Source organism: Brachycentrus maculatus, unplaced genomic scaffold (assembly GCF_059751285.1).
Source record: "Brachycentrus maculatus isolate JH-2025_06_01 unplaced genomic scaffold, ASM5975128v1 h1tg000186l, whole genome shotgun sequence".
Taxonomy (NCBI): domain Eukaryota; kingdom Metazoa; phylum Arthropoda; class Insecta; order Trichoptera; family Brachycentridae; genus Brachycentrus; species Brachycentrus maculatus.
Window position 1 is genome coordinate 1,028,476 of NW_028280937.1, and position 27,665 is coordinate 1,056,140.

Here is a 27,665-nt window from a genome sequence, read left to right on the forward strand (position 1 = left end):
AACAAGATGTAATAATTTTAATTTATGAGTTAAATACTAATTATTTATTTTATTCATTAACAGCAACATAACGCCTATTCGTAAAAAAATATAAAGATAACATACAATAAAAAATAGAATAGTTAAGTGTTACATAGGTACCAAAAATAGTTGAATGAATATAAGAAAGATATAAGAAGTTATACAAATGATTACATAAGTATTAAAGAACTACATTTGAAAAAAATATTATTCAGATATTTGACAATCTCAAAGTTCTGAAAAGAATGCAGGATTATGAAAACTAATAATTACACATAATAAAAAGATTACATATTTGATATTGCTACATACATAAATATTTGTTTACATGTTCACCAAAACATAAGTTTGAAAATGTACTCTGAGGGCAAACAAATTAAAGCTGATAAATAAAATAGATAGCCTCAAAACCTTATATCAAATTTTCTAATTTAAAATAATTGAAAAGCTGCCCAAAGAAGCTTTCGGTAATCTGGTAGCTTTAGTATCTTTGTGGAGAAAGAATAAATGACAATTTTTCATTACCTCATTTTTAATGTAACAAATTTTTCATAATTATAGCAAAACTTTTTGAAAGTCTTGATATTTCAATGTGTAGCCAGCAGACCAGTATATTCTGTTGATCTTAAAAAGGAATAAAGGGGAAACTTTTGTTTGGTAGAGATAGAAAAAGGACAAGCTCACAAGATATTTTAACATTTTATGTTTTGAAGTTAGATCTATATTATTTCTATGTAGCAGGAAAAAAAAGAGTAAACTATATTAAATTAGGGCAATATCAATTACTAATTCATTACAAAATCATGTGATGCTTTCGATACAAATTACGTGGTTGTTAAAATTGATAATTAACGTACGATTTGCTCTCTGACATTGTTGTGGAAAATCTGCTCTCGCAAATCAGCTTCATCGTCTTCCATTTTCAATTATTTTCACCTGTTTACTAAATGATCAATACATATTTTCCCCACTAAATTAATGTACATTTTTCTTGCATAAACCATCAAATTTAAATCGCGGTCCCACGGCGGACAAAAGAAAACAACGGTAAAAACCACATCATGCTGCGTCAATGCATGTACCGATATCGAAAATTTACTCAATATCTGACGCAAAACTTTATTGAATTTCTTTAAAACTGACAAAAAGCAATAAACTACGCGAAACTTTATTTTTGTACATTGACACTCTTTCAGAAACACGGACCAAAACGGTCAAATATATTCACTGAAAAATTTTGAGACACATTCTTTTAATTCCAGCAAACTTCCCGACTAGTTTCCCCACTGTCAAATAAAAACTGAAAAAAAGAAAAACCCACTGAATTTTTGACTCTTTGTACATGTTCGTAAATTGTACTCAAGGTTATCAATGTTGCCAGCCTAAAGGAAAGACGTAATTCTGCCTGCAAGCAACGCGATTATTTATGAGGTCCGAAATTTTGGATTTAGTGGAATATATTTTGGATAGGAGACACATAACCCATGTGAAGGATTTCAGGGTAAAGATATGTATGGATAAAGACAAGTATGTAGGAAAAAAAATGCAGCAATTGAGAATCATTCAATAGTCATATAAAGCCTTTAGCCGAGTTTCTCCAGGGTATGCTTGGCTACAATAGTTTAGAGACAAGAAGGAATATGTTTTTGATTACGCATTTTTATCGATTGTTGCGCGGTATGATCGATAATCCTGAAATTATCCGAAACATTGGTCTGTATGTTCCCGATACTTTTTTTTATTATTTTTTATTTATTGGCAAAGTACCCAAAATTGGGTGATACATGCCATACTAGTGATTTTACTTAAACAATTTTTTTTAATGATTTTACTTGGGGTTACACGTTTTTGCCATACTTTTTTTTACATATTTAATGACCGCACTATTAATATTTTTGAAGTAAATTGATAAAAAGTATTGGACATTCAGCGGGAAGGACAAACCCTCCGACCGAATGTCCTGAATGAACTCTAGGTTAGGGAGTAAGGGGCAGTTAAAAAATATGTGGTCAGCAGTCTCATCCTCCTCTCCACACGCGCATAATGAACAAGTTAGTATGTTAATTTTTTTGAGGTGGGATGCAAGTAAAGTGTGTCCGAACCTCAGCCTGCACAGAAGGGACACATTCAGCTTGGGAATTTTGATTTTGCGGAACCAAGGGGATTTGGGTATTACGGGTTGAATTGACTTATAATAGGATCCAGTGGATGTTACAGAGAATATTTTATTCCACTCCTCGCTTGTACCAGTTTTGAGCTTACTAAGGTAGTCAGGAATGGGAAGCGTGAATAAACTGGGAACCACGCCACAGTCCCGGGCTTCCTTGGCCATGGAGTCCACCCTCTCATTACCGGTAATTCCTATATGAGATGGAATCCAAACTATCGAGACAATTTTATTTTCAACATTAGCCAAATAAAACTTTTTTTTTATATCACAAAGAATATGATTATTTTTAAGGACAGAGTGATTGTTATTTGAAAATAAAAGGTTCACAACGCTGAGAGAATCAGTAAATATTACTGTCGGTGACAAGGATTGTTTAATAATTATTCTCAGAGCCTCCCTAAGTTTTCCCGATAGTTAACTAAGACAGCGTCGGCATAGATTATTTCACAATCCTATACACAGGACCAACCTGCCGTTGGTTATGCCTGTAGGAAGAGCTACCGCTCTGTTGAACAATATCTCATTGGATATTGATCTGTTCCATGTGTCTGAAGGAGTTTTCCGAAGCGGGATTCTTCTACACCCTCAGCAATAGTTCTTGTATATTTTCGATTTTTGTATGTATTTTAAAAAAACAGACCGTTGTGGTTTTTTTTTTTGATTTACAACGCGAAAAGTATATAACTTATCGTAAACTTATTTCATTTTCATTTTTTAAATGTTTGATTTCCACTATTACTACTTATACTACTACTACCACTACTACTGCTACTACCATCACGCTGATTCCCCCCAAGGGTAGGTAGAGAAGATGGAACGCCTCACTCTTATGTCCAGATTTTAGGTTCTAATTGATCTGATCGTGCCAAGTCTTTTTCGGCCGTCCTCGTTCTGTTTTCCCGCTTGTATTAACAAAAAAGTATATTTTTGTACTTGTGATTTTATTATAAAAATATATTTTGAAACATAAAAAAACATATATTTAAAAAATAAAGAAAGAAATGTATAGGGCACTTGTGGTCGCATATTTCATATTCCTACTAGCTTATGTAACTTGGACACTTGTACGAGTCCCTTAAAGAAAATTAACTAACACAATATTTTACGACAAGGCGCTATATAAATATTAGTATGTGTATACATTAGTTGTCAAGAAGATATTTTAATTAACAAGGTTTGTAAAATATGCATTTTATTTAAATCTCTGTGTATTGAATATCTATGTTTAGAATGTGTCCTAATTAATAGAATAATTAAAATCACTTTTTATTCTAAGTACCAATAGGATTAAAAAAAAGTGGAGGACAGAGACAAACATATACTATTATAAGTGTGACCGAGAAAGGGAATACGACCCTCTGGATTGCCCAATAAAAGGGATAGCACAAAAGATTATAGATAGGTACACTAGTGATAGCACCCTAAGAGCTAAATGATGGCAGATTGTTTATGGACACAATTCTATATTGTTTATGATGTTATGATTTGACATAAACTACTTAATCTATGTTTGACATTCAAAAATTCTTCGCTTTATTTCATTCGTGACGTTTATGTCCAGGGTCGAAATTTTAGAGAAAATTAGTGCAATATTTCGCTCACTACAGTAATTTAATATTAGATTTTTTGTAAATGTATCGAGTGTTGTGCTATTAGAAATGTGCAATTAGTGGAGTTTTAAATTTAGAATTCTATTCACAATGGCGGGTTTCGCTTTAAAGGTGAAAAGTAAGTCAGGGCAGCAAATAATAAAGACATTGACTATTCAAAGTAAAATAGCGGAACTTAAGAATATTTTGAGTACCTTAACTGATGTTCAGGTCGAACATCTTCACGTTTTGTGCGGATTTCCACCAAAGCCACTAGATCTGTCTGATGACGATAAAAGTCTATCGGAATGCGGTATATCCTCCGGGGATACTCTAATCATCGAAGATAAGTTACCTGCAGATAATCCAAATGCGTCTCCATCGTCCGTTCGGGAGAGTAATGACCACAGAGGTATTTTAATGAAGCGGGTGGTCCCATCAGACAACTCCTGCCTCTTCACTAGCATCGGTAAGAAAATCGGTTTATTTAAAACATTGGTCCATACTGGGAAGTCAAAATAATGGAATTACACTTTGGTAAAAAACAAGTGCAAATACATTTTTTCTACATCTATTGATTTTGTGACATCACAAATCTGGGATTTTTTTTAATAAAAAAAAACAGTGAAACCTCTACCTGTCGTTCCTCGAATAATCGTTTTCCCGGATGTGTCGATAATTCTTCTATCCCGAATTCATTTCATACAAGATAGATCGCATCAATCGTTCCTATCTACCATTTTACCGCATTCATCGTTTGAATCACGCTGCACATTTGACATATTTTCTGTTTTTTTTTTTTTACATTCTTCTCAATTTTGTTGAATAGATGACAATATTCCAACGTGTGGGATAGAAACTATAAAAAAATTTGTGTGACTTAAGGTTGACAGATACAGCAGAGGTCGATATTGATGAAGAGGAGCCGCTGCTTGTACTTTTATATTCAGAAGCATGCACACTCCTTTAAAAATTAAAAGCTTTCTTACTACGCACATTCAATAACTGATGCCAAAAATATATATTTGCAAAGCCCAAAATATACTGTTCATTTACGGAAATAAAACAGTCAAAAAACAAATGTCCATCAAAGATTATTAACAATGCAAGAAACTTTAATATTTTTTTGGTTCTGTTAAATAAATACATTTATTTGCATCTAAAATTTGTATTCTGTCTAGAATTTTAACCTAACCATTGTTATGCAGATTGGTAGGACTGTATCTTTACTCTATTGTATCTTCTTGTGTATTGACTTCTTAATCCCGCATTCATTGTTTTCCCGCATTCATGGTTTATTTTAATAAGTCCCTTTAGAAACGATAGATAGAGGTTTCAGTGTACTAAATCCCGTTTTCATGGTGTGTATAAGATGTAACATGATTATATCAGGTGCTGTAGAAGATGATCAACTCTAAATTGGTGTAGCAAAATCAGTTCGCAACAATTGTTTTTTTTTTGTCGGTATGAATGTTTGTGACATTTTTATTATATTTCTATTTTGTCCTCTCTGTTCTGTCTGCAGAGAATTGTGAGTTATTATTCTAAAAGTCTTTGAATGCATTATTGTGATTCCTTTAGTGTGTCAAGATACGGCGCTTTCGCAACTGGCTATTAGCTTTTACAAATATATATTTCTGTAACATTAAATATTGGATGTTTGGATTATATTGGCTATCCTACTCCTGCACATAATTAATATACATATTGTCAGTAGACCTACATTAAAATACTTGCTTTTTTATTATTATATTTTACTAACTAACATATATGACGCAATATACGTATCGACTCTAAAATAAATATTATTGAAAACTATTTCTAAAAATCTATTGTGACACATGTTTCGTTGCATTCCATATTGTAAATCAAAATGATGCGGAATGCACCGAAACACATGTCACTGTTGATTTAAAAAATATATTGGTATTTACCAAGTAAAACTATTGAAAATGCATAGATTTTACCACAAAGTGACTGCCGAATCAATAAATGAGATCAAAGGATCTAATTTATGTTTTGATTACTTTCTTATTTATCAAAGTTGTATCTAATTTTTATTCAATTACCACATTAATAGATATTATATACATATCTTAATTTTTCACATTTTTTTTATCTTATATGCCTCTGCTATGTATATTGAATGGACCCACGTATCATCTTATATATTCATTCCTCTGTAAAAATGTACTACTCTGCAACCAACTCACATATATTATAATCATGTAAGCGCCTTTGAGGTAGTATTTTACGAAAATTGCGCTATATAAAAAGCTGGAATAAAGAGTTATTATTATTATCATATAAATTATTCAAAATGATTATTAATATGTAAGTATGTGTGAGCTCTTTTCTTGTAAAAAAAGAGAATGTTCTTATTTGAAAATCCCCAAAACCATGCTGTTTGCTTCGCTGGGTGTAGTCTATTGAATCGTTGTATTATTCAGTGTGACATTTGTGGACCGAAGTTTGGATAATTTAAATCACCTAATTGATAATTTGTATCTCCCAGGTTTCGTTTTAAATGGAAAAGTAGACACTACCGTCGGGACATTCCTGAGGCAGATCATAGCGGAGGTGGTGGCCGGGGATCCTTCCACGTACACGGAGGCCTTCCTCGGGACGCCCAACTCGGAGTACGGGGAGTGGATCCAGAAGCCCACCTCGTGGGGCGGAGCTATCGAGGTGTCCGTGCTGTCTCGCTTCTACGGGCTGGAGATGGATGTGGTGGACACGAGGAACGCCATCATCAACCGCTTCGGGGAGGACCAGGATTACGGCCAGAGAGTGTTTCTGCTGTTTGATGGGATACACTACGACCCGCTGTATTTGGAAAAGCCAGAGGTATGTGTGTATTCACTTTATTTATTGTTGACATCAAAATGAATGTACTAACAGTGGTCGTGTGGCGAAATTGGGTAGGTACTCGACTGCAAAAGAAGTGTCGCGGGTTCCATCCACAATTTCAAAATGATTTATATAAGACTATTTACCAGGATCGCTTAAACCTGGATATTTAAAAAATCCAAAGGCCTATGGTTTTTTCAAAGTTCTGTAGTTTGTTTGTATCCGCCACAAAAACAAAAAAAAACACAACACAGTTAAAGCAACAGTAACCTGTATTGGATTTACATACATGAGCTAGGCATATAATTGGACCCTGTAAAAAAAAAAATCGAGCATTTCTGAACTCTTTCACCGTTTCATTATATGTGTATGCACTGAATTTTTGTATGTATTGTATAGATGGGTATTCACAATGTTGTGTTTTTTAAAAAATATTTTTAGAGCAGGGATTTTTTTTCACCCTTTTAACAATCGAGAGACTTCTGTATTTTCAATTGGTCTGCGCGTTTAAAAAAATGTGTTTCTCATATCTTTCTTATCAACAGAGTATTTAATTAGATTGCAACAATCTGTAAAACACTCAGCATTTCCCTTTTTATAATCATAATGTAAACATTTTCGTTTATTTAATAATAAAACTTTCTTAGAAATAAATTTTGATATTTTTTTTTAAATGAATGTGGATGTCGGCATTTGATTGAATTTGACGATTTGTAAATTTCGAAGTATGATTTTAATTGTTATTTTTTTATTTCAAAAGAAAGGATAAATATTTGTGTTTTTATTACTTACAAAAATACTTTAATTTCATATTATTTCTGTGAGCATAAGCGGCTCATTATTAGAAATAGGTATCAAATTGTGGTTGAGTGGTTTTGAACCGAGAAACTCTGACTTAAGAATCCGCTCTACACTAACCACGGGACCACAACCCAACACAAATGCTTATCATGTCATTTTAACCCTTAGAGTGTGAACCGTCGATAGATGGACTCTCTATTAATGCGTATAAAGTGCGGAGCGTCAGAATACCGACTATTGCGCAATTTGATTTAGGTATCGACCTGTACGGACGTGTCTTAGCGCGCGCATGTATAACGTTTTTAATAAGTCAATAACATTTATAAATAACCGTTTAAAATTATTTTTCTGTGAATTTAACATTGATTTTTGTATTTTTTTAAGTAAAAGTTTTTTATTTCTACCTACAAAATGTCAAATTCGTCAAGTAGTGATTATGAAAAGCATTTAGCAATTAATGCAAAATATGTGAAAATAAGCTCAGCACTATAAGGGTTAATAATGAGTATCCTTTTCACTGTTATTAGTTGATTCGGTCATCAATTTGTTTGCTAAAAATATAATTTATATTCCAGGGTGATATACAAACACTTTTCCCAATCGAAGACTTGGACATATACAACGAAGCGGAGGAGCTCGCCAGGGAAATGAAAACTTCCAGAGTTATCACATACAATTTTTAAATGCCTGCTAAATCGAAATTGGACTAACTTCGGAAATATTTAAAAATATATGGATGCTTGAAGGCTGATGAAGTCACAATCTCTATTGCTTTGTTTATTACATCAGATCAGATCTAATAAAATATGTTGTAGTAATAATTTGGCTTAAGTCTCTTATGTGATCTGCAATTGCATCTGTTAATTTATTTGATTTTTTTATTTTAGAAAAGTAAAAAAAAAAATTGCCTAGTAAAGATGTGTTAGTTGTAGTGATGAAATATCAACAACCATTAAAAGAAAGGTAAATTTATGCAACTGTCTAACTCAAATTTTGAAAGTAGAAGTTTAAATAAATAACTGTTTAAAAAAATATACACTTATCTAAATAAAAGGGTTCATCCTTCTAGTTTAACCTGTTAACCGGGCGGTCTGCTGTTCAATTACGCAACTTGTAACGGGCGCAAATACTGATTCATTCTGTGTCTTAAATTCATGTCGAGACATGTATGGATGACTAATACCTTTGTTATTCGAAAAATATACGTCCCGCCCGTTCCAGGGCGCAACATATATTTCAAGGACGTATTCATATGTCCTACCCGTACCCAATATTGTTTACGTTTGACGTATTTATGCGTCCCACCCGGTTAACAGGTTAACGATGAGATTCGTCTAGTTTAATGCTAGCTGGTCATTTTGGATACTAAATAACTAAAAATGAGCTTAAATAGGCATCAGAAGAATTATGTCCCAAAAGCTCAGGTTTTCAATTGTGTTGTTCTAACAAATAAGCGACATTTCAGTCAGTTTACCTTTCTTCAATGATATACATTTGAATAATGTATGACACATATTTACGCATTACCAGTACTCACTCACTTAACAACTGACCTACTTAACGATCGCTTAAATTTACGCTCAGGTCTCCAGCGCCAGTATGGACTGAATTGATTTAATTTTCAGTATCTACTTCTTATGAACAGACTACATTGAGGAATAAAAAAAGCATGAATGCCAAAAGAGAATGTTTTTGCCTAGAATTTTCACTCATAAATTACATGAAATTATAGGCGTGGCGTACTCACGAGTAGGCATAGGCTATGAAACTTGAAAAAACTTGAAAAAGTTGAAGCCTGAGTAGGGTCATGATAAGCGGTGTTGCATAAGCCGTAGCTAGATTTCAGAGTCACTTGAACGTTAGGTAATTAAAATTTTTTTTTATGCCAAATTCGATTAATAATCCTGGTTGATCTGGTAATTGGCTGAGTTTAAAGCTGGTAATATTAATATTAATATGGTAGTTTGAATCTCAAGAATCCCCTTTCATAGCCAATCTCCGAGAGTGTGTACTCATTGCTCATCTTGAAAACTGTAGATCCTAACTTATATTCTATTACTAGAAAACAGCAAGTTTTTTCACAAGTCGCTCACTCTTTTCAAGAACGTCATAAAAAAAAAAACTTAATTTTTCAGGATATCGTTTTTAAAGTTAAACATATAAACATATAATACAATGTATTAAAAATAAATATCAAGCCACTTACTGAACTTTATACTGTCCAACAGATCTTTTTAGGTAAAACCCGAAGGTTTTTTCTCCATTTGAAAAATATTAAGATTATTTAAAAAAATAATTAAACAATACCTTTTCTTCAAAATGCAAAAACAACACTTTCTGCCCTGTAGCGGGTAAATATTAAGTTAAAAATATGCCTCTTTTGCTGGGATATAGTACATTTTCTGGGCATTCCGAAAACATGCACAACTGAAAATGTACGATTTTTTATTTATGACGTTCTTGAAAGGAGTGAGCGAAGTGTGAAAATAACATTATGTGTATGAAAACGGACAGTTCATATTCCACATGTCATTTACTATGTTGGCACAGTAGCCGCTCCAAAACAGTGAATTTCACACGCACAACATAGAAAAAAAACATGAACCTTTCATTAGTCTCGGTTGATCGGAGATTATGTTACTAACTATTTTATCAATATTTGCGAGGGAATTCGTAAAATATAACTAGAAATATGTTTAGAACTTGTGTTCAAACCAATTTTCAACCAAATGTTTTATGAAATGGTCAATGTTTTATGAAGTGGTCAATATAAATATTGTCTGCCTCCATAGTGTAGTGGTTAGCGCACTCGGCTACCGTGCTGGAGGTACCGGGTTGGATTCCCAAGAGGGTCAAAATAAATATTAGTGATTTTAGTCTAATATTTATTTAATATGAACCTGGACTGGTACCCGAAGCGGAAGGCTGATCACCTTTCCTTCATGTATTTAACGATCAAGATAACACTGCTTCTATACGATGCAGTGCCCTATGCACCACTGGGTGCGGATAAGGGTTAGTAGTAGTAGCAATATATAAGGTAAAAACTTAACTACATGTATACACAAACACCACATATCGGCTTTGATCGTAATATCGCCTCTACATGCCAGCTGCAGAGTTAAGTGAGGAGTTTCTGTTATTCATATATATATATATATATATATATATATATATATATATATATATATATATATATATATATATATATATATATATATATATATATATATATATATATATATATATATATATATATATATATATATATATATATATATATATATATATATATATATATATATATATATATTTATTTATTTATGTAAAAAGTGCTGTTTTTTTTAATAGCTTCGTATTTGCTGTTATAATATTTTTATGCTGGGTAAATTATTAAATTTACCCAATAACACCAAAGATAACATCACAAAACATATTTTGAAATGATTTTAATACTTTTTTTATTAAATAATACATAACTGATCTAAAAAAGGTTTTTTTATTGTATTTTTCCCTTTAGTTGCAAAGTTTCCTACTTTATGATTCATATTGATACATTCAATTAAAATATATTCAATTGAAAACATGCACAGCTAAAAATAGATGATTTTTGATATATGACGCTGTTGAAAGGAGTGAGCGACATGTATTGCAGACCAATCCGTAGAATTGTGACAGGAAAAAAAACACTTCATATGTAGTTAGATTTCAAACTTCCAGATTCCAGATCCAGCCCGGGATTCAAATTCAATATTTGAGCACAATAAAATATCATTATAAAAAAATATTACTACTACTACCATCACGCCGTTTCGCCACAGGGGTAGCGGAGAGGATGGAATGCTACACTTCTACATTCCTAGCTTCCTTGACATCCATACATCTAGTCATACACGCCCTCCGATTGGTATTTAAAAAAAATATTGTTACATTTAATTATGAAAAATAAGTTGTAATATCAACTTATTTTTATAACAATAACAATTTATTAATACAGTAAAAAGACATTCGTAAGAATTATATATTTCGGTAAATATTTTTACAAAATATGTGCATTTCAAATTCAACAATAAAGTATGTAATATCATTTATTACTATCTAACATTTACTTAAAGTAACGGAGGTACGTAATGTATAGTGACTGAAGCCACGTACAACTGATCAAAAAATAAATCTAAAAATAAATATGTATAATCCTTAATATTTTGCCTGTATGTTTTATGTATGGTATATAAATATAAATATATATTTGTATAAAGGAAAAGTAGGTTGACCCTAAAATTATAATGTAAATGCTTTCAGCAGGATCTCGCTGCTTTATTGGGGATGTACTGGCATAAAAAGCTTATCAAAAATACACGTTGACTCGTTGTCGCCAAAATATGTAGGTAAACAAAACCCAAATTCACTATTTTCAATACCAATTTGTTTTAAATATGAAAGGACTTTGTAAATATGACTCTTGCCATAGTTCTTTTATTGTGGCAAATGACTCTTGCCACAATAAAAGAACTAGAAGTACAAAAAAAATGCACTGATATTTGCGTGCAAATTGGTAAATGCAGAAACAACAACAGAATTTTAGAGAAAATAACATCACATTACCATATTGGTAATGGATGTTAGTAATATTTTTCATTGTTTCCCAGTTTTAAATCTGTTCCAAGATATGAAAATTAAAAATATACACATATTGGTTATGGCGTAAGATATTTGTACCGCTCTCTATTAAGTGAAGATAAAGTGTACAGAGTGAAGATAATGTACAACTTTTCTCTTTTCATTACCAGAAGAAAAGAAAGAAAACCACATTGTCGCAAAAATCACATTGATTTTAACCTTAAGAGTATCACTAAGATATTGATCTTTGTTTACTTGCACCACATCTAACTGTGAGGAGTTTTTGGATTTGAAATTTTGAATGAGTAAAAAAGTCATAAAAAGATCAATAGCGCGCAACACAGAAACCATACAAGGGTACAAAGGCACTCAAACCCTTTACCCTGTTCGTATATTACTATGTAATGATAAATTTGTAATGACAAAATCAATAAATAAAAACTGAAAAAAAAAAGTGTTTGATACAATCTCACAAACTATGATGGTTTTTAATAATGCTAAGCGTAGAAAAAATAAATACATTTTCTTGTAAACCTAAATGCAGAAGCGTTCAAACTGTATTAAAAATATCTGTAAAAAAGGCAGCGAGATAAATTCACATTGATCTGAACTTTGGAGATAAATAAATTATGTATTATCAAATATACATAAATACCTTATAAAGCAGTGTACATCCCATTTGAAAATCACAGATCCACATTTTTTTCAACACTTTAAGACATTAAATGTAACAATTTTTACAGTAAAATTTTATCATAAATAAAAGAAATTAATAGAATATCAAAATGCGTGTCTTTCTTTTAATTACCTACATTAAAATACTATGTACTTAGTACAATTAACGGCGATCGGAATTACGGCAACATTTTTTGGCATAGATGGCGATTTAATTTGAAAAAGATATTTTTGTATTTTTAATTCAGATTTCTATAAAACAAAAAGGATTTAATCAATTTCCTTTTTATTTTAAGTATGTTAAATCTGATATTCCTCACGAGTAATCATATTTCATTAGTTTGTACTATAGTTTGGAGAAAGTTAAAGAACAGTTGTTATGAAATTCTGTTTAAATGATAGTTTAATCAACAAATAGTATTAGTTGCAACATTCCTCCTCAGCTAAAAGAGAGGATTACAATTTTTGTGCACTCTCTTTACCGTACGATATAATAATATGAAAATATGAGATATTTGTTGCCATCCATGTTGCCTGTTGCCGCTCGCATCCCGTCGCTGTCGTTTAATAGTGATATTTAATATCAATAGAGAAATATGAATTAGTGTGAAATTGCTCTAATAAGTGTGTGATTTGGAAATATTGGCAGAATAAATAGTATGTACATGAGCGGGCTAGGACGGGCGTCGTTATACGGACGTGTGGAAGCGGGGCAGCGCTATGCCGAACTTTGTCTCCATGCCCGTGATGATGGGTATGGCCACTTGGTACCCTCCTATGTGGTGCGCCTTGGTAGGGATGTTCTCTACACCCGAAGACACCATCTGTTCGGAGCCGGTAGGACGACTGAAAACAAAATATTACCATTTTAGGCAAGTGATTACAGTGAAAAGTTGAAAAAGCTCCAACTAGAGAAATTTGGAAGTCATTAGAAGAGGCCTACATCCAGCGGTGGAGAGACGGCTGATAAAGAAGAAGAAAGAAGATTTACAGTAAGCCATCGGTACATCAACTCAATATGTTTGGCATCAGTTATGACATTTATATATGTAATACTTAACTGTGCACCGCAATTATGGCAACTTTTAGTCATTATTTTCATTTCTTCAGAACAATTCACTTTTTGTTGCAATTTTTTATTTGACCTTTACAAGGTAAAACCAATATGTATTTAAAAAAATCTATTACAACACGAATTTCATGCATTCAACATCATATGTGAAACTTGGCCTAAATTTGAGAGTTGTACCCTTGGGACCTTAAAAATAAGTAAGGGCTTAGGAGCTGTTTCCTATTTTTCATCTGTGGGAACATGGAAAATAGGGGAGAGGCTAAATTAAAACAGTACTTACGATCCACCAAAGTCCACAAAGAACAATCTCTGAAGAACTTCATAGGTTAGGAGAGTAACACCAAATTGGGGAGATGATCGGAATACACGAGCTGTAAGAAAGAAAAAATATATTATTCTGTTATTTGATTCAATGAATATTAGTCCTTGACAAAATTGGGTAAAAGAAGTCATATCGCTCACTCCTTTCAAGAACGTCATAAATAAAAAAAACTTCATTTTTCAGGAGTACGTTTTTAAAGTTTAAAAAATACATAAAATACAATGTATAAAAAATAAATATCAAGCCACTTACTGAACTTTATACTGTGCAACAGATCTTTTTAGGTAAAACCTGAAGGTTTTTTCTCCATTCGAAAAATATGTAGTTTATTTAAAAAAAGAATAAAACAATACCTTTTCTTCCAAATGCAAAAACAACACTTTCTGCCCTGTAGCGGATAAATATTATGTTAAAAATATGCCTCTTTTGCTGGGATATAGTACATTTTCTGGGCATTCCGAAAATATGCACAACTGAAAATTGACAATTTATGATTTATGACATTCTTGAAAAGAGTGAGCGATATGTATATCAAAAGGGCAAAATCACTGGGAGCATTTTCAATGAAGTACAAGGCAATGGTTCATCTTTTTCCTCACTTGCCAAGTATGACCTTTTCTGTGTAAAAAGTAGGAAATGTAAAAACGAGGTTCTACTGTTCTATAAAAATACGAACCAGTAGTTCCTTTCCAAAAGGCTCGGAATCCTTCTTCTTTGTAAATTTTTCTAGCTGCGTCACACACGCCCGAATAAGTAGTCTGACCAGTTCTTGCGACAACCTGAATGACAAATAAATGGAATTGTAATACCCCAGAAACAATAATTTCATTAATTAATCTGGCAGTCACGTTATGGTAAATTCTAACCATTTTTTTAAAACTTTTACTTGTATACCACTATTTATTCAAATAAATTGTGATATGTGTTTCTACACATGTAAATAAATAAAAATAAGAAACAGCTCCTAGCCCCTCTCATCATACGGTGTTTGACACAAGCCCAAAATTCTGACTTGGCTTCACATACCTACGGTGTTTGAAAATGATGCGGAATGCATCGAAACACATATCACAATAGATTTTAAGAAATAGTAGTATTTACCAAGTAAAACTTTAATTAAATATCTGTCAATAGTGTGAGTAAATGTTAAGAGATGGGGTTTTGCAAGGTACCTGAAGGCGGGTCTTGATGACGTCGGCGGGGGTCACGAGGGAAGCTGCGGGCACGCCGGCGATGGCTCCGGCCGCCAGTAAACTGAGCGGGTGGTTGTAGCCATTCTCATCAGCAAATGAAGCCTATAAAAAACACCAATTAAATACAATTAAGTTTATTAATATTCATAGATGTCACAAATAAAATAAATTTCTAGGCATCTCTGGTTTATTTCCAATGCATTATATCTAAGCTAATGCATCGTTAAATACATAGGCAACATTCATCAAAAGACCTACTTAGGCGGATTAAAAAAAACTTGACAGTAATAAACTTTTATACTGGCAACACTATTACCTGTCAAAGAGTCAGTTTTTGGTTTTCTACACTAGTTAGGTTAGAGGCAGGGGGGGTCGACTCGTAAACGTCAGATTGTTCAAAAAACGACCAGAAATGACGAGTTACACTAATACACTAATAAAAACACCAAAACGGGAACGAAAAATACGAGATATCAACAAGTTGTTCAAATATTTCAAATAAATATAGACAAACTATGGTTATAGACAATTATCGATAGAAAAATAGAAATCCGTATATGAAGAACTTGATAATATTGAGTATTATGCCAAAGTTAAAGTTAAATTTTGCGTATGAATGTGTAGTTTTTCTAACTTGACACAACGCTCCCTTGAACTTCTGCAGCACCCCCCAAATGCAAAAAATTTAAAAACGCCTAGCCAGACTTCCAAAACGCCCACAAAGGGGCGCTGGCACCCCCGTTAAGAAACATAACTTCAGGAAATGGTGGGCACTCCTTCCGCCCTTTTAAAATATTGTATTTTTTAGAATTTTATATATAATGTAATTTGAAAATTCTATCGTTTTTGTTTTTGTTCAAAAGCCTTATATTTATACATAGTTTGAGATAATAATTTCAAAAAAGTTACCATTACCATTTACCATTGTAAGGCTGAGTTGAGTAACCATTATTAATCGCCTGAACTCTTTTTATAAATGTCACGTTTTAGCCGTGACCTTTCTATTTTTGTTTACACATTTCAGCCGCGGCGAAGTCACGCCCAGCCGGGAGCTTAGTACTTCTAGCCGTTTACGTCACTTCCGGCCGCTGGCGAATATCACTTCCAGCCATAAAAAATCGAGGCAGTTGGCGGTCTTTATATAAATTAGTTAGTCTGTGGTTAGAGGAAACAATGAGCTGAATATGGAGGGGTTTGAATATTTCTGATTTAATTTTATTTTAAAAAGATGTATTTTTCAAATAAAATTTAAAATAGTTTTATTGGACAAAACATTTTTAATTTATTGTTTCTGCATTCACTTTGTGGTAAAACATGATGAAATTGTAAAAGGAAAACACTTGTTTTTTACTACTCAAGTTATATTTATACTATAACGAATAGTTTCGGAAGCTATGATTCCATTTTCAGGTCTAAATATAAACTGTTGATATTTATATTTAGACCTCAAGATTGAACCATAGCTTCCCAAACCAGTCATTATAATATAATATAAATTTAATTCACGTGGTAAAAAACAAGTGCTTTTCTTTTATAAACGTTTTCAAAATTATAATTACATTTAAGCAGAAAATTAAACAAACCAAATCTTTTAATTTTACAGAAAAACAGAGGGTGTCATCTTCAGAAGATGCCATAAATGGATGCCATCCTCAGAGGAGGTACCTCCTGTATTTCCTAGCAAATACTGCTGTTTTTCCAATCCTTTGAATCCAAAGACATTCGTTTGAAAATGCCATAACTAGGCGAAACAATTGTAAGAAAATATTTTTTTACATGTTTTTTGACCCTAAAATACGACTAAGTAATACTCAAAAAATCAATGTTTGATTTAACATTTAATATAGAAGTTGAAATGGAGTTCTGCAAATTGAACGCTAAATTCAAAAATACATTATTATCGGTTAGAAAGTGGCAATGAGTTACCTTGACGTGGGCGTAGGCTGGGAAGTAGATGGCGCTGAAGGGCACGTCACGCAGGAAGCAGGCGCGGGCGCCCTTGTACAGGCCCAGCAGGCCGAGGTCGCTCACCACGCCTAGCGCGCTCACCTTGCCCGCGGAGCCCGCCAGCTCCCCGGCCACCTGCAGCCGGATCTTCACGATCTCCAGCGGGTTCGTGAACACCACTTGGGACGCTCCAGCCTGCACGGGCATATTGCAACAAAACTCAGTAAAGTGACAAGTCACCATAGTTCTCGGTAGAAAAAGGGTGAGTCCAAAAAGTATATATAATATTGATATCCCAAGAAAGATGGAGAGAATAAGGAAGTCTGGGTATTTACACGGCTAACATTCACCATTCTACAGCCTCACTAATCAAATTTCAAATATGGTGTGTTGAGATGGTTTGGGTATGTGAATTAAATGAGTGAAAAAAAAATTATGAGGCTAATGTGTTTGGTACTAGAAGCAGAGGAAGGCCGAGGAAATATTGGCATAATCAAGTATTTTCAATACTTGAAAGTGGTCGTCAGGTCAGGAGTCGGAATAATTGACGTGTATGTATGAGATGTATGAATGTGGAAGAGGCGAAGATTGTGTGCAAAGACAGATAGGTGTGGCGTTCTATTCTCTCTGCCCACCCCTGCGGAGAAGCTGAGTGATAGTTAGTTAGTTACTTAGTTAGTTATATTTATTTCGATTGACACCTTCTTGCATCTATGGTTGAGTTTAGTAAGTATTTTAACTAGCTTTGATTATTTTGAATTAGATATCAATAAAAATAACTCCTAAGTGGAGACAAATCCAGAATTTGTGAACAAAGATTTGGACACACTCAATATTGTGATATTAAAGAAAAAACATTTACTCACACATGCTCCGGAAAGCACTTCTCCCCACAGAGGCAGATTCCCGTTTTTATCCATGAGCTTGTCTCGCACCAAATCATTCATCTGTAACATAATGTCTAGCGTGAGTTTTTGTTGACAGTAATATTAATATGTAATAACCCACAATGTCTCTCCAAGCGCGTCTGTAGGGGGCCGAGAAAGGTCGGGGAAGGGAAGCATTAAATATATATGGCAACACCCAGACAATAATGACGGAAAATGAAAATAACTCCTTCATTGCGAATAGCGGAAATTGAATGCGCAATACATGTTTGCAAGTTGAGCATTGATGCTCATTCAATGCTATTATTTATTGATTCAGTATTAACTTTGTGGAATGACATGTATCTCGTAGAAATATGAAAATCTCCAGCAAACAGAGTCAAACTTATAAGAAAATGCAATATACTCATCATAATACTTTGAAGAATATATATTATTTGGATGTTTTAGAATTTTCCGGGTTCGGATGGGGCAAAACAATTGTTTAAGATACTATTGGCCGTACCGTCAGTTTGATGGCTTTCTCTGGAGCCACACCGATCAGCTGCGGCAGTAGGCCTCTGTACAAGCCGAACACGCCCTCGTGCCGGATGACTTTCTTGAAACAATCTATGCTGTTTCTGTATGCCACTTCTCCAATGAAGGAGCCAGTCCTCTGGTTTTGCATTCTGGTCTTCACCAAGTCAATCGGGTACACGGCCGACGCTCCCACGGCTGGAAAATCACAAAGTTAGGTGAAGGTATTTTACGGACTATAAGACACACCTAGATTTTTAAGCAATTAAAAAAAACATTTTATGAAATAATACTAATAATAATTGGGATAAAAAAATATATTTAAAACTGGAAGTCCAAAAGGGAGACTTTTGTTCAATACTAGACACAAGAAGAAGGCTGAAGTATTGGTTAATTAGGATCACTCATACAACAAAGTGCATAGAATTTAATTAGTTACAATAGAGTAACTAGAAATAATGTTTGAGATTCTTTACCTCCCGCAACAGAACCGAGGGTGAATCTGTAGACGCTTTCCAAGATCTGGATGAAGAAGCCACGTTCTTCAGGACTCTGAAATATTCACAAAATACATTAGGAGAGGAATAATAATTTTCACACCAGCTTATCAAATTAAAATGTAGTTTCGTTTTGAATAAAATAATTGTATCTACATTCCAGATTACAAGTAAAAAATTTGGAAGATTAAGTTAAAAGTGTAGACATACTTCAAACGAGTACAAACTTCATATAATTTTTTTTAATTGCAAACTTTAAATTGAGAGAAATAAAGTAGAATATGCGTATTTTTGGCTTAATAAGGAGAATTAAACTTTAAATCTATTTATGTACCTTAAAATCACATTTTTTGGCAGCTAAATAAAAGATATCAACAAAAATAAAGCACATTTAAAAGATAAAATAGGTAAATTTAATGCATACATAAAACAAAAAAATAAATAAAACATGGCCAGTTAGTGGAAAGAGGTATTTTAGTAACTGTTTTGAATAAGAAAGAGGTACTTTTAGTAACTGTTTTAAATAAGAAAGAAGAACTTATAGTAACTGTTTTGAAAAAAAAGAGATACTTTTAGTAACTGTTTTTAATGAGAAAGAGGTACTTTTAGTAACTGTTTGAAATAAGAAAGAGATAATTAAAGTACTGTTTTTAAATAACAAAGCTACTCATAACTATTTTGAATAAAATGTACTTACAGAAACTGCTTTGATTTCGGCGATTCTTCTAGTAACAAGCTTAAAATATTGTTCGGGAGTTATGGCATTCAGATCATTGTACACTATCCTTCTGCAATTGGAATACAAACAAATTATTAATTATTCCATAAAAACAGCATATTCATTGATCCATATCCGCTCCCTATGTGGAACATACGGAGCCTGCCTCCAGTTCTTCTGTCGGCTGCCAGCTCTCTTGCTTATTCCCAAGTCAGTTCCGCGTCCCGAAGTTCAGACGAGAACTGCCGACAAATTGTCTCAACAGTGGGCGTCCTGGGCGCCGGATGCCTTGTATGGTAAAATAGGCAAGCTTGATGTAGGCTCTTGGGAGGCATGCGAAGTACATGGCCTAGCCAACAAAATTGCTTTTTTATATTATAGTTGTGACCATATTGAGCTAAAAATGCTTTTTAACTGCATATTAAGTAATTAAAATGCATTAAATTTAAAGTTTATTGAAAAAATGAGGGTTTGTGTTAATTACTCAATAAATTATAAATCTGATTTAAAATAATAATAAAACAAAAACATTTTCTATAAAATAACACAGAATATGTAGTTAAATTGCCTTAATTCATAATTGTTACAATAAGTAATAGCAAAAATTTAAAACAAACTTTTAATAATATTTTAAACAGTAAATTAAGCAGAATAAGAAAATAAAATTAAAGGATTAAGAATGCTGAGAGAAAAAACTAAGATTTATATATATATATATATATATATATATATATATATATATATATATATATATATATATATATATATATATATATATATATATATATATATATATATATATATATATATATATATATATATATATATATATATATATATATATATATACATATTTAGTTGTACATATTATCAGCAAAGAAGTAGAATAATCTATTTTAATTAAATCATTTTATAAAAATTAGAAATAACTTTTCACGTTTAGTTTGCAAAACCAAGTCACTATGGTTAATTTTCTAACCCTTATCTGCACTTAATGGTACATAGGGCACTGGATTGCATCATTGCAGTGTTAACTTGATCATTAATTATTAATGTGATTAGTCCAAGGTTGATATTAAATGAGTATTACAGTGAAAAATCACACATCAGAAAAATGGGAATTGAACACAGGACCTCCAGCGTGGTCTACAAATGTGCCAATGCTACTGTTGATATATATGTATTAATTAAGCTTTTAAGTTTGGATAGGTAAACTCAAATTCAAAAAAATAAAATAAAATATTTTATTACGTAAACATTCCACATCAAAGCAAACAATAAAAAGTGCTAAATAAATTAATTGCCTGTATTCAGAAAAAATACAGAATTAAAAAAAAAAACCTTGCAGAGTGAAGTAAAAAGATTTGTAAAGACATGATAAAACATTTAATAAAAGTGTAATACAGTCGGCTTAATCCGCAAAGTTTCTATCTCCAATCGGGCTGACTTTACAGGAGAGAGTAAAAATATAAAACAAAAATTAATCTTCAATTCCATGCCTTCGGCCTTTATATGTTCACAGAGTTTTATTTTCACACGAGCAAAAACTAAAAAAAAGATTTCATAAATAAATTGACTGCATAATGTGTTCAATAGGGATAATTTTATAGACACAAAGATAATTTTATATAAGTAGATTATACAAAAAAGAAAATAAATGAATATTATATTAAGTATTTAAATATCGAATATATGCATAAATTCCAAAAACCACCATTTTATTCCTATAATACATATAAATTTAAATGGAAGAGCAAAAATTGTATTTAAAAATTCAATGAACTTAGCTAGACAATTAATTAAAATATTTTTACTGTTTTCTCTAGAGAAAATCCAGATGGAGTTGGACACTTTACGGAATAAGCTGACAATTTTATTAAAAAATTACTTAATATTTGGAAATTATAATTTTTGACTTCTTTACTATGTAAATACATACATGCAAATGGATAACAGTGGAAAGTGTAACTAGAGATATAGCATTCAAGTAATAGAAAATATAAAATGTAATATGTAATAGAAAATACCAGTCTGATGATGTCGGTAACGACGAAACCCGGTCGCTGGTCAAATAAAAAAAGTGGAAAAGCTAAAAATATTGGTTTTAATCTAATAATAAATTAATAGAAAATAATAATAATAAGTAAGTTTTTTATATTCCTGGTCATCAAATAAACCAAAAAGTTTTTTTCAAATTTTCTTCTTAGTTATTATTTCAATAAAATATTAACGAAAATGACAATATATAGGTACAGATTGCAATGGCTTTGTTTTAGGAGAATTATGCATTAAAATTGATGGAAATTTGGTAAGATTATTTTAAAATACCAGACAATGCTTTCTCACACTGTCCACGGATATTTCATAAGCAAAGTTTGGAGTTTAATATATATTTTGTGTAAATATTTGTTAAAAACTATTGCCAAAATGTAATATTATTTTAAACAAAAACTCAAAGACATGTGCGTGAGCATGAAGAATGAGAAATAACAAAAATGTTGATTAAATAAGCGTGGTTCTTGTTTGCAAAACAACACGACAACAAAAAGACAAAATAGGAAATTTGTATGTTGGTATACCCCCGTGACAGCTGCACATTTGACGAGTCAACGATGACTGCCGTGTCACTGTGAATATCGTATCCAGATATAATATTGCAATCATACAATGGTAAACATGTTATTAGAAAGAATAAAAATGCAAAATGGATTCGGTGTTGCAAGGATTAAGAAGATTTATAAATTAGTTTTTGTAAAATAGTTTTTTGTTATTGTAACATCATATAATATATCGTCGGTTGAATGCCAAAGGGCCACAACGCAAAAAAAATTAAACTATTCTTATTATAAATTATCAAAATTTTCATATTTGAAAAAGACATCCATGATTCTAGCATTAGAAATGTCCATTTCATTTAGAATCATGGGTGTCTTTTTCGAATATAAAAATGTTGAGGATTTAGATAGCATTTTTAGAATAGAGTTAATTTTTTTTTGCATTGTGGCCCTTTGGCATTTAACCAGCAATATATAATATCATTTAATCCGGGTATTACAGGAAAGTAATAAAAAAATCATTAAACTATGCAATATTTTGTATACTCTGCAGTGCGATCCCTGGCGAATATATCTATCTTGCTTTAACCATATAAAGTTTGGTATGAAATCGTATAGTTAAGGAAATGGGTTTATTTTACGACTTTGCCACACGGATACAGAGTACCGTCCAGCTGTAATTGCACTGCTGGAATGAAATGAAATGAAACAACCGGATACAAACTTTATTCATTCTGTAAGCTTACTCGTAATCCGAAACAAATATGTCTATATGAATTGGGCACCTAGAAAATATCCTATCATTGAAGTATGTACTAAATTTCTGATTGGATTTTAAGAAACTTTCAAATTTACAAATAATATATTTTTGTTTATTAACCTTTTAAGGAGTAATAGTGTTTATGGACAGCAAGCGCAAACCTAACGCAGGTGAGTACTAGCAATACTTCTGGAGGATACTATAATACTGTGTGTGTAAACCGAGCCTTGGGACCATAAACTGACTTCTTTTAACTCTTATCCATACGCAAAGGTATAGATAAGAGTTAAAAGAATAGATTGTATCGAATATATAGTGTTGATTATAAATCTCATAGAGGCAAGGTGAGGCAAGGTGATTAGTCTTGTGGCTCAGATACCAGAACGGGGTAATATTTAAGGCAGGCACCGTGGTGTAGTCGGGTAGACGCTCGACTGCGAAAATGACCTCGCGGGTTAGCCGCCCATTGCAAAATAAATTTAGGAATGTTTTAATTTTCATTTAGTCTGGTTGTTTATGATGCATTTTTCACAAAATAAATTTAGGAATGTTTTAATTTTCATTTAGTCTGGTTGTTTATGATGCATTTTTCACATTTAACTTTCCTATCCTTACTATCCTACCTGCAGACAGGTCTCTAAAAGTAGAGGATTTGCGGGTTATAACTTTTAAAAAAAAGTTAATTTTAACCCCCGTAGAGAACTGAACCCGGTGCCTCACACATGGTAGCCAAATGTGCTAACGAGCATACACACGGAGGCAGACGAATGTATACTAATATTTGTCAAAACCTTTAATTTAGTTTGAAGTGAGTAATTGAAGTTTTCTTTGACGTTGTAAACTCTAGATTTTAACACATATTTTTAGATTTTAACACACATTTCAGACGGGTATTTTTTGCGACTGCGGACCGCTGGCAACGGGATTTGATAATCATGTACATATTGTTAAGACCTTAACAAAGAGATTGGTATATAATAATCATATTACAACATTGGATAATTCTTCCTTTATGACTTTGAAATGAGGCCAACGCAGAAGGAAAAGTACCCTTCCCGTCCTTAATCATCAATCGGTAGATCCTTTCCCGTCCGAAGTGTGTTAATGATAAAATAAATAAATATATATGTAATTACCCAGCGGCATGGTGAAGCATATCGCAGATTTGAAATAGGATGTCAACTTCGAGGGGGGTGATTTGACTCATGAGCTGCGCGGACGCGAGGAACTCCTCCTTGGTGACCTCCTGGTTCCTGTGACCACTGGTGGCGTTGAGGTACACGCGCTTGATGAGCTCCATGTTGTTCAGGAGAGAGTTGAATGCCATGAAGTAAGGGAAGGATACTTTGCGACCGGCTTGTCCGTATCCAGCGGCCTAGAATTGATCATTTTTGATTGGTGATATGTCCAAAATGTCCAAGACGAAGTTTACTTCAGAAATTTGTTTCTATATACCAGTAAGAACTTTTAAAATCTTTTAGCTTAGTTATAAATAACAATGTTTTCACTCCTTAGCTTAAAGCTTATCTTAAAGGGATTGATTTAAAGTCAATCCCGAGACATGGTCATTAAAAATACACACATATTGGTTAAACATATTTCTGTATTCTGTATTAAATGACCATATTTGTACCACCTTCTATTTTTACATTTGTACATTTTTTCTATGTATACTAGAAATGTGATTAATAGGTAACTATTACTCTTTCAGTTACCCAATTAGGATAGAACATTTCTTCTTGGTTTATATTTCTTCTCTATTTCTTTCTATATTTCTTTCTATTTCTTTCTATTCTCCAGCTTAAGTTTTTTATGTAAAATTGTCACATATATTAAGAGCTTGAAATACACAATATGCAACCAAATTTGTGCATTGTCTTGTGTGATTAGTTTTAAATGAACGAACCCAAAAACCGAATCAAGCAATGAGGCTTTTTTAAAGATGTAGCTATTCAATTTGATCACCCATATCTAGTTTTTATAAAAAAATTGAGAGATAAAATTGAAATAAGACGTTTCGTAGTATATAATGATAATAAGTAGAAACTCACGGAAGACAGGTTATTTCTTAGTTCCTTGGTCAAGAGATGTCCTTTGATGTTGAGCATGATGTCCTTAAAGTCGTTGGCGCTGATGAAACCGGATCCGCTCTGCTCTCGATTCTTGAAGGCTTCCACGGCGTACTCCTCATGGAAGTCGTGGAGGAACTGGCTGAACTCCGAGTAGGAGATGACTCTCTTCTTGTCCTTGCCGAAGTACAGCTTCACGAATGTGCCGTCCATGTTGAAAGGGAGCTTCTGGTTCAATACTGTCTTCTTCATGACGTCCGCAAACTCATCTAAAAAATGTCAAATATAAGACATTAAAAAACCACGTTGTTACGGACAGATCGCACACCCCGTGCGGCGGCCCTGAAAAGGAATTCTAGGCGTCCGGCGGCGGGCGAGACGGTCGCCCGTCGGGCCGCGGCCCGAAGAAGAACGTCACCCCTTACAACGGTGGCAAGTTGGCAGATTCCGAGTGAAGGCCAGGCGTGTACATTTTTGAGAGTCATCGCACGTAACCCACGCCGGTTACACACGTAACACCCTCATATTTAATTTTTTTTTTTTAACTAACTACCACGCCGATTCTCTGCAGAGCTACGCAGAGAAGATAACATGTCACATCACTCTGTCCTTACAAACATTCTTCGCATCCTCTGAATTTATGCATCTCCTCTTACATATCCAATTATTCTGGCTCCTGTGAAAGTCATGAAGGGGCAAATCCATTGCCTTATTCATGAATAAGGCAGATAATATAACAAATGTGCAAAGTGGGCATGCTTTTTTATGTTTATTTTGTGCATTGAACAAAGTAGTGCTCCTGTGGTGTATTCAGGTTCACAAATGAAACAAGTCGCAATTTTTATGAATTAGATAAATATTTTGGCGTAATGAGTAATTCAACAGATTTGTCTGTTATGTTTTATAAAAAAAAAATACTTAAGTGAGATTTCTGCATGAAACAAATGAAAAAAAGGTATAATAATAATAATAATAATAATTTGGATAAATTTTATAGTGCCATTTTCGTAAAATGCTACCTCAAGGGCGCTTATAAAGACATGGATAATAATAATAATAAGATGATGATGATTATGATATAAAAAATTAATGGAATAAAACGTCGTCAATCGCTCTCGGGCCGTCGAGTCTGGAGCGGGGAAAAGATGAGCCGACAAATTAATATGCCTTCCTCTTGATCCCATGGGCTGGAGAATGGCCAAGGCGTTGGGCAGGACGCCTTCTTGAGCAATGGTCGTCACGCAGGAGGGCAGCTTGTTGAGCTCCTCGTCATTGTGGATGTATAGTTGCTGGCATCAGTATGCAAGTGAGGGAGTATATTTCGTTTGGATGAAGCGAGCCTAATACCCAATAAGTGGAAACTATTTGGATAGTACAGCAGCCCTTTCTCCATAATACATTGTCCGTCATACAAATCAAACAACTTGTTTAAACATGGCACTATCCTAGATTCTTTTAACAGTGGAGGGATTGATCGAGGTCTGGTAAAATTGAGGGGAGGGCTTACCAAATGCGACCATTCCGTTGCCGTTGGTGTCAAAGAGTTGAAAGGCTGTCTTGTAGAGAGCGTCCGGGACGCAGAGGAGGCCTTCGAAGGACCGGAACTCCTCGAAGGAGATGAGGCCGTCCTTATCCATGTCCACGATTCCGGCAATGAGCCCCACCGACTCTTCATTGAAGTCGCCTAGATAAAAAATAATAAATATATTGATTATTTTATATATAATCATATCTGAAGCGCAACTATGAATTTCCATTGATAATAAAATGATTTTGTTATAAAATCACTCAATTACTATATAACATTGGGCAATTTCGAAGCAAACAGCTTCTTCCTCAAGGCTAATCAATAAACAATACAAATACAGATTATAAGGTCTTAAAGGGACTTTAAGAGAGGATACCGCAACAAAAGTTGACTATAAGGTCACCTCTTTTGTTTTTTTTTTTTGGTATGACTTTATACTTATCTTAAGTAGTGTTGAGGAAGAGGCTGTTTCATTCTAAACATTATAATTACGCTATGTGATATATAGAGAAATGTAATGCAGTGTAAAATTACATTATCAGATCATCAGACTGGTTTCGACACCAACAGATAGCAGTCTGATGATGTCAGTAATGACTAAACCCGGTTGGGTAAAATAAAATTGGGAAATATTTTCTTTACTCTAATTTTTAGATGAAAAATCATCTTGCATCTTATTTCCTCCTATAAAGTTTATTCGACTTTTATTTTATTTGACCAGTCAATTAAAAAAGTGGAAAAAAACTATTTACTTGTTTTATTATATGAAATGCAGTTCTATCAAGAAATGTCAGTATAAAACTTAATTTCAATACTATAAAGTGATTTTACACCAAAGTTATATTTTATACATTTTCTCAGAATCCATCTCTCAC

The 27,665-nt window shown here is 33.0% G+C and overlaps 3 protein-coding genes across 9 annotated transcripts in view; 1 reads left to right on the forward strand and 2 right to left on the reverse strand.

The window, feature by feature from the left end:
• The window catches only part of lili (LMBR1-like protein lilipod), a 32,418-nt gene extending 31,095 nt beyond the window's left edge, over nucleotides 1-1,323 (reverse strand). For all 3 annotated transcript variants that reach the window (XM_088262699.1, XM_088262700.1, XM_088262701.1), the window contains exon 1: nucleotides 879-1,323. In XM_088262699.1, the coding sequence (XP_088118825.1) occupies nucleotides 879-941 (63 nt within the window). In that variant the 5' untranslated portion in view covers nucleotides 942-1,323. The remainder of the gene's footprint in view (nucleotides 1-878) is intronic.
• A 2,369-nt stretch (nucleotides 1,324-3,692) lies between these two features.
• Yod1 (Yod1 deubiquitinase) lies at nucleotides 3,693-8,252 on the forward strand. Its single transcript, XM_088262657.1, has 3 exons — nucleotides 3,693-4,249; nucleotides 6,296-6,627; nucleotides 8,007-8,252. The coding sequence occupies exons 1-3, from the start codon at nucleotides 3,892-3,894 to the stop codon at nucleotides 8,112-8,114; spliced, it is 798 nt and encodes a 265-aa protein (XP_088118783.1). The 5' UTR covers nucleotides 3,693-3,891; the 3' UTR covers nucleotides 8,115-8,252.
• Nucleotides 8,253-11,434: 3,182 nt separating this feature from the next.
• Nucleotides 11,435-27,665, reverse strand: part of aralar1 (calcium-binding mitochondrial carrier protein aralar1) — a 36,839-nt gene continuing 20,608 nt past the window's right edge. For 2 of the 5 annotated variants that reach the window (XM_088262662.1, XM_088262659.1), the window contains exons 3-15: nucleotides 26,770-26,946; nucleotides 25,245-25,531; nucleotides 24,330-24,568; nucleotides 22,458-22,505; nucleotides 19,858-19,948; nucleotides 19,140-19,215; nucleotides 18,653-18,861; nucleotides 18,127-18,207; nucleotides 17,240-17,455; nucleotides 15,293-15,415; nucleotides 14,797-14,899; nucleotides 14,079-14,169; nucleotides 13,285-13,572 (exon numbers count right to left, since the gene is read on the reverse strand). In XM_088262662.1, the coding sequence (XP_088118788.1) occupies nucleotides 13,416-13,572; nucleotides 14,079-14,169; nucleotides 14,797-14,899; nucleotides 15,293-15,415; nucleotides 17,240-17,455; nucleotides 18,127-18,207; nucleotides 18,653-18,861; nucleotides 19,140-19,215; nucleotides 19,858-19,948; nucleotides 22,458-22,505; nucleotides 24,330-24,568; nucleotides 25,245-25,531; nucleotides 26,770-26,946 (1,898 nt within the window). In that variant the 3' untranslated portion in view covers nucleotides 13,285-13,415. Of the gene's footprint in view, nucleotides 13,573-14,078; nucleotides 14,170-14,796; nucleotides 14,900-15,292; nucleotides 15,416-17,239; nucleotides 17,456-18,126; nucleotides 18,208-18,652; nucleotides 18,862-19,139; nucleotides 19,216-19,857; nucleotides 19,949-22,457; nucleotides 22,506-24,329; nucleotides 24,569-25,244; nucleotides 25,532-26,769; nucleotides 26,947-27,665 lie in introns of all 5 variants that reach the window. The other 3 variants (XM_088262660.1, XM_088262661.1, XM_088262658.1) reach the window with 2 other exon arrangements.